General features: G+C 41.1%; 2 protein-coding genes across 7 annotated transcripts in view; both read left to right on the forward strand.

Moving 5' to 3' along the window:
- Window positions 1-347, forward strand: part of LOC102297894 (nesprin-1) — a 66,499-nt gene extending 66,152 nt beyond the window's left edge. Inside the window, exon 60 of the mRNA XM_042213085.1 lies at window positions 336-347. Within this exon, the coding sequence (XP_042069019.1) occupies window positions 336-347 (12 nt within the window). The remainder of the gene's footprint in view (window positions 1-335) is intronic.
- Window positions 7-7,845, forward strand: part of LOC102295451 (nesprin-2) — a 94,184-nt gene continuing 86,345 nt past the window's right edge. For 4 of the 6 annotated variants that reach the window (XM_042213086.1, XM_042213088.1, XM_042213087.1 and 1 more), the window contains exons 1-3: window positions 7-6,249; window positions 6,886-7,113; window positions 7,593-7,748. In XM_042213086.1, the coding sequence (XP_042069020.1) occupies window positions 355-6,249; window positions 6,886-7,113; window positions 7,593-7,748 (6,279 nt within the window). In that variant the 5' untranslated portion in view covers window positions 7-354. The remainder of the gene's footprint in view (window positions 6,250-6,885; window positions 7,114-7,592; window positions 7,749-7,845) is intronic. The other 2 variants (XM_042213089.1, XM_042213090.1) reach the window with 2 other exon arrangements.

Raw genomic sequence — 7,845 nt, forward strand, 5'->3', positions numbered from 1 at the left:
AAGAGTCTTGTGGAGTCTGAGGACACAGAGAAAGAAAGTGGAAGGGAAAAGATAGCCTTGCATTTAGAGGTGATTACTAGAAAAACTGAAACTGTAGAGTCAATTGAATTCTCACCAAGTGAAAGAAAACCAGAGATTCCAAAGGTTTCTCCTGATCTTGCAATCAAGGACCAGATTCCAACTCAAACAGAACATGACAATGATATTCTGTCAGTCTCATCTACAGAGCAAGTTACTGCTGTAGTTTTGGAAGACGTATCTCCCATACAAACTGGAGGAAAGTCAGATGATGTTGAACTTTCCATTGCTTCTGATTCAGTCCCACCTATTGATAGACATCCAGATAGAGAAAATATGGATCAGAACCTTTCCCTGGAAAAACCTGAACTTCCTACATCAAAGAAGACGTCAGAGAGTCTATTGGAGTACAACGAAATGGAGAAAGAAATTGAAAAGGGAAAAGCACATTTAAGTTTGCAGACAGTCACTGTAACAACTGACAGTATTTCTATAGAATCAACTAAGTTTTCACCATGTGAAAGAAAGTCAGACAGTCCAAAAGTTTCTCTTCAGTCTGATAACAAGGCACCAGAATGCACAGCACCTCAATCTGATGCAAGAGATTCAGACACAGCGCCACAAATGCAGCCATGTCTTTCTTCTAGTTTTACAGATACAACAAATATTGCAGATTGTATTAACAAATTATGGAGTAACACAGAAGAGGTTCCGAAGAGGTATTTAGTTCTTGAGCTGCCTGACCGAACAGTCCCACAATTGTTTGAGACAAACCAATATCAGCCAGACACAAGAATTTCTGATAAGGAATCTACTACTTTTGCCATTGTTTCAATGGAGCAGCCTCATGAGACAGAGACAGATGTAACAGAAACTATGAGTCAGCAAACAGTCTCAGATAACTTACAAATACAACCTGAAGTCAACATCCAACATGACGATGGGCAAAATATTTTAGGCATCAAGGTTCAAAAGTCTCTTGAAGATGAAGCATTCAAAGCTGAAGAAATGAGTATAAAGACAAGAATACACACATCTGAAAATATTACTGTCTCAGTGCAAAATGACCCCCAGATGCACATGGAGCACTTGACTGTACAGTGTGAGACCACACCACAAAGCAACGTTGAGACAACTAGTGTAGAACTGCAAGTAAGCAGTGCTGAAGGGAATGATATTAAGGCTGACCAAGGCTCTAGTCAGCCTATTGCAACTGTTTTCACCTCAGAAAAACATGTGCCCATGAGCCCAGATGACAAGTCTGTTACAGGGGATAAAATCCAAGTGGAGACTAAAGTGCTTAGTTTGGACTATGAAATACCAACCAGCCATAAAACCGCAGTTGTGGTTCACCCAGAGGAAGCTACAGTCAGAGTACAGATGCAACAAATCAGCATTGAAATGCAAGATAATGTGGAGATGTCTGCCTCTTCTCGACCTGCACTTCTGCAGGCAAGTGAACAAGAGAGAGTATCTGCAGAAATAAGCTTATCTGAGCAAGACACTATAAAATCAGAAATGGTGATTGAGCTAGAGCTCTTGAAAACCACACAGGATAGCAAAGGGGAGCTGAAGGACTACAACTTAAAAGAGGAGGTCTCTAGAAAAGATGTACTTGATTTACCCAAAAGCTTGGATGAAAAGGAAATATTGGGGGACTCTCAAGTGCGAGTTTTACAGCTTGATATACCTACGAGTCATGAAGAACAGGAAAAGACATTTGTCATGACAGCAGCAGTACCAATGGCAGATACAGCTCAATCAAGTATGCAGTGGGAACAAAAAGAGACTGCAATTCAGGTTAACCCTGAGGAGGCTACACTCATAGTCAAGATGCAACGAATCAGCACAGAAACGCCAAAGGATGTGGCTCAGAGTGACTCTACTCAAACTGTTCTGCTGCAGCCAGTTGAAACAGAGACAATATCTGCAGAAATAAGCTTATTTAAGGAAGACACTGTAAAACCACAAACGGCAATTGAGTTAGAGATCCTGGGAACCACACAGAAACCAGAGGAGCTGAAGGATTACGACTTAAAAGAGGTCTCCAAAACAGATGTACCTGATGTATCCCACACTTTGGATGAAAAACTGGTTACAGGAGAGAAAAACCTTGTTGAGCCTCAAGTGCGAGTTTTACAAATAGATATACCAACCAGTAATGAAGAACAGAAACAGACGTTTGTCATGACAGCAGCCGAACCAAAGATAGATACAGCTCAATCAAGTTTGCAGTGTGAAGGAGTTCATGTACCCTCTGAGGAGGCTGAAGTTATAGTCAAAGTGCAACCAATCACCTTGGACGCACAAAAGTATCTGGATCAAAGTAATTCCTCTCAAAATGCACTCTTGCAAAGTGAAGCAGGGGCAATGTCTGCAGAAATAAACATATCCAAACAAGATACTGTAAAACCAGAAAAACTGACTGAGCAGGAGCTCCTGAAAAACACACAGGACAGACCTATGATAACTAAGGAAACTGGGGTCCAAAAAGAGCGCTCAGAACTGTCAATACATAGAGGGAATGATATACCCATGAGCCTGGATGAAAAAGCAGAAAAAGTCCAAGTGGAGCCTGATGTTGTTTTACCAGCCAGCCATGAGGAGCATGAAAGATCATTTGTCTCGAAAGCAGATGTGCCAAGAACAGATATAAGTATCCAGTCTGAACATTCTCAAGTAAACAAAGATTTGACTTCAGCTGATGTTCAACCTGAACAAGAAATTAGCTTTACAATAAAGGTGCAGCAAATGAAGACTAAAATGCCAGTGGATCTCGTGGCTCAGTGTTTATCTACTCAAGCTGCACTTTTTCAGCCAGGTGAAGCAAAGAAAACACAATCTGCAGAAATAAGCTTACCTGAACAAGACACTGCAGAACCACAAACAATGATTGCACTAGAGACCTTGAAAACTGCTAGATCAGTGGAGGTGAAGGATTACAACATGAAACAGGATGTCCCCACAAAAGATGTGCTTGATTCACTCAAAAACTTGGATGAAAAATCAGTTGCAATAAAGCAAATTCAAGTGGAGCCTCAAGTGAAAGTTTTACAGCTGGATATACCAATCAGTCAAAAAGAACAGGAAAAGATATTTGTGAAGACATCAGCAGAACCAAAACCAGATACAGCTCATTTAAGTATCCAGCGTGAAAGGGAGCTGGGAAATAAAGATGATGCTTCAGCTGAGGTTACACAGGAGACTGAATATATAATCAAAGTGCAACAAATCACCACTGATAGACAAGGGGATGTGACTCAGAGCGACTCAGGTCCACCAGCTGAAGTAGAGATAGCTTCTGCAGAAATAAACTTATCAATGCAAGAAACTGTAAAACTAGAACCAGTGACTGAGCAAGAGCTCTTGAAAACCACAAAGCATAGATCTACTGTGACTAAGGGACTTGTGATCCAAGGTGAGCAGCCCAAACCAAATGAACTGGATGACATACCCATGAGCCTGGATGACAAGACGATTACAAAAGAGAAAGTCCAGGGGGAGCCTGAGGTCCTTGTTTCACCAACCAGCCAGGAGGAGGATAAAAGAACATTTGTTGTGGTAACAGATGTACCCAGAGCAGATGTAGCTCATTCAAGTATCCAGTCTGAAATCATTGCAGTAAACAAAGATTTGACTGCCGTTGAAGTTCAACCTGAGGAAGCTGCTAGACCAGAAGATGTGGCGCAGAGCGATTCCACTCAACCTTCTCTGCTGCAGACACGTGAACCAGAGACAGTCTCTGCTGAAATTTGCTTATCTGAAAAACATGCTGTAAAACCAGAACTGGTGACTGAGCAAGAGCTCTTGAAGACCACAGACAGCAGAACAGACATGTCTCAAATAAATATCGAATGTGATTCAGAACTTGAAAAGAAAGATGTGAGTCCAGCTGATGCTCACCCTGGGGAGGCAACAGTTGGAATGGAGGTGCAACAAATCAGCACTGAAACACAAGAAGATGTAGCTCTGGTGGACTCAACTCAACCTGCAGTGCTGCCGCCAAGAAAAATAGCATCTGCAGAAATTAGCTTACCTGAGGGAGAAGCTGTACAATCAGAAACAGTAACTGAGCAAGAACTCATGAAAACTACACAGTTCTCCACAAATGTTGTGCTTGATTCACCAAAAAGTGTGGACAAACTATCAGTCATAGCAGAGAAAATCCAGGCAGAACCTCAAGTGTGTATTTTACAACTCAATATGTCAACCAGCGACAAGGAGCATGAAAGAACGTTAGTCATGACAGCAGCAGCATCAAGAACAGATACGGGTCAAGCGATATTTCACGGTGAAATAGAAAAAGAACAGAAAGACAAAACAGCTGAGGTTCATCCTGAGGAGGCAGCAGTTAGAATGGAGGAGCAACAAATCATTACTGAAAGACAAGAGGATGTTCAGTTTGACTCTGTTCAACCTGGACTGCTGGAAAACGAAGCAGTAAGTTCTACAAAAATAATTGTATCTGAGCCACACAGTGTAAAATCAGAAATAGTGTCTAAGCAAGAAATCTTGAAAACCACAGAAGATAGACCTATGGTGACTAAGGACCTTGTGGTCCAAGCAGAGCCCTCTGAAGCTTCAGTCACAGTGAAGGAGAAACAAATTAGCGCTGAAAGACCAAAAATTGCAGCTCAGAGTGACTTCACTCTAATTGCACTGAGGCAATCAAGTGAAGCAGAGACAACATCTGCACAAATACGCTTACCTGAGCAAGACATTGTAAAACAAGAAACACTGATTGAGTTAAAGATCTTGGAAATCGCACAGGTCAGACCTACAGGGATTAAGGAACTTGGTGTCAAAGAAGGCACCTCTAAATTGTTAATGCATGGCATGGATGATGTACCCACGAGCCTAAGTGACAAGTCTGTTACAGTAGAGGAAGTAGTGGAAACCCAGATTGATTCTGAGGTGCTTGTTTTACAAGTAGAAGTACCAACCAGTCGTCATGAGCATAAACAGACATCTTTCATGATAGGAAAAAGTGACTCCGCTCAGCCTGCTCTGCTGGAGCCAGAGGTCAGTGGAGAGCTTTTGAAAACCACAGAAGATAGACCTATTGTGACTAAGGACCTTGTGGTCCAAGCAGAGCCCTCTGAAGCTTCAGTCACAGTGAAGGAGAAACAAATTAGCACTGAAAGACCAAAAATTGCAGCTCAGAGTGACTCCACTCAAACTACACTGGAGCAATCAAGTGAAGCAGAGACAACATCTGCACAAATACGCTTACCTGAGCAAGACATTGTAAAACAAGAAACACTGATTGAGCTAAAGATCTTGGAAATCGCACACCCTAAAGTATTAACACATGGAGTGGAAGACGTACCCACAAGCCTGGATGTCAAATTTGTTAAAATGAAGAAAATTCAGATGGACCCTGAGGTGCTTGTAATACCAGAAGTTCGAGAAGAGCATGTGTCAAGAACAGATACATCTCGATCAAGTATCCAGTGTGAAAGTTCAAAAGAACACAGAGATACGAGTGCAGCTGAGGTTCTTCCTGAAGAGGCTGGAGTTAAAACCAGAGTAGTAGAAGTCCAACAATTTAGGACTGAAATGAAGGAAGGTATAGCTCAGACTGACGCAGCTCAATCTGTACTGATACATGCAGGTGAAACAGAGTCAACATGTGTAGAAATAAGTTTATCTGAACGAGACACTGTAAAACCAGAAACTCTTAATAAGTTGAAGTTCTTGAATGCCACAGAGGAGAGACCAAAGGACGTCAATCTGCGAGAGGAGTTTGTAACTAAAGATGTACTTGATGCACCTAAAGGCCAGCATGAAGTGTCTGTTACAGTGGAAAAACTCAGCATGGGGTCTAGCGTACCCACTCTACAGCCAAATATACCGGCCACCATAACCACATCTGTTGTGATAGCAACAAGTGCAAGGACTGACAGTGATCAAACAACTACGAAGTCTGAAAAAATAACACAAACCCAAGAGCTTAGGTCTCTTGAAGCAGAGAAAGAAAAGCCTGCATCTGAGATGAATAAAGCAGATGCTCCAAAAAGCTTTACCAAACTCCTGTCAGAACCAGTTGTGTATCCTAAAGTCCAAACAGATGCAACAAATAGGAAAGAAGAAGAAGAGAAGCAGAAGAAGAAAATTCAAGAAAAGGAAAAAGAAAGAAGCACCAGTGTAGAACTGCCATTCAGCATAAGCACAACAACCACCATCACTACCATGGAGGCCACTGGAACAAGGCTTAAGAAACTGCCACAGGTATGTTATGATGACCTATTTTTCTATGATAAAGTGCAATTATGTTAACCCTGCATCATATATAGACTAATGCATAGCCTACATGTAAAACATGAACTTGTCTACCAAAGCCAGTCCAGAAAAGCCTTCAATCTTGCAAAGGGAACTTCTTGATTGCTAAAAGAAGTTGCATTATGCAGAGGTCTTTCAAAAAACAAATGTAATTTCTCAATTGGTGTATGATTTCACTTCTTCAGCGTTAATGGCCTCACCTGTTAGTCAAGTCTTATTTAATACAACTTAATGTTTTTGTAAAATTTGGTCACAAAGAGCAGCGGTCCGCAACCTTTTTTGCGCCATGGACCGGTTTATGTCCGACAATATTTTCATGGACCGGCCTTTACGTTGTCGCGAATTAATCCAACAAAATAAAACTGGTACCAAAAAAAAGAAGTAGATTTATTCATAACACACTGGAAAAGACCTAGGGAAGCCAACGATAAAAACCAATAAAAACCCTGAAAACCATAAATTTCACACCCGAGCCTCAACTATCATGGCCCGGTACCAAGCGACTCCAGTCCGTGACCCGGGGATTGGGGACCGCTGACATAGAGTATATATGTGCATTAATACCTAGTTTCATGTCCACTATAGGAACAAGTATTCAGTACTGACACATCACTGCAGGTGGTTCAGATATCATCAGGTGATACTGTACTGGGTGAAGAACCCCATTTGAAAGGACTGACCCCTCAAGAAAACAAAATAGACGCAAATGACATGGAAACTGAGAAAACAGAACTGGAGTCACCAGGAGAACCATCCATTTTGACAGTGATACAGCTACTCAAAGACATGGGACCCAGCAGTCAACTCATTGAGGTAAAATAAATATTATCTGTCATTGGCTCTGTGTTTGTTTTTGAACCAAGAAAGTCACAGAAGTTCCAAATGGTCACTTTCAATATGTAGGATTAAAATACAGAATAATCTTTCAAATAAAGCGGTGATGAACATGTACTATCATAATTACTGGCTGAAATGTAGATCATAATTCTTAGTTATTTTGACTCTTTTTTTAATCCTCTTTCACATCAGTTCAGTTCAATCCAGTTTTAGATATATGAAGTAAACTCAAGAAAAACCTCAAAGCAGAGTTTGCAAAGGTTGTTTGTGAGAGCTTTGAGGCAATTTATATGGTCAAGACATATCTTACTCTGTAGAGAGGATCATAACAATTCCTCCCTCAAACTGTTTTTTTCTGATATATATTTTCATATAGGCCCTAAATTAAACAACAAAACCAAAGCTTGTGCCTTAACAAATCCTGTTCTGCATCTGACATGTCTTTCTGTCTGAAGGGTAAACCACTTGAGGATGCTCCAGAGGTTCTGATTTCATCTACCAGTAGCATGGACAGTCATCTAAGTAGGGTTATATCTAAACTCCTGAACTGCAAGAACCGCTCAGCTGAGCTGAGCCCAACAGCCATGGCCCAGCAGGTGGAGGAGGCTCAGGTGAGATTATGCAGCATGAATCACTAGAAAAACATCCATGGTGCTAAAGTGCCTCCTTATTATTATTATTATTATTATTATTATTATTATTATTATT

This window comes from Haplochromis burtoni, unplaced genomic scaffold (assembly GCF_018398535.1).
Source record: "Haplochromis burtoni strain Fernald_Lab_line unplaced genomic scaffold, NCSU_Asbu1 Contig_416, whole genome shotgun sequence".
NCBI classification, from domain to species: domain Eukaryota; kingdom Metazoa; phylum Chordata; class Actinopteri; order Cichliformes; family Cichlidae; genus Haplochromis; species Haplochromis burtoni.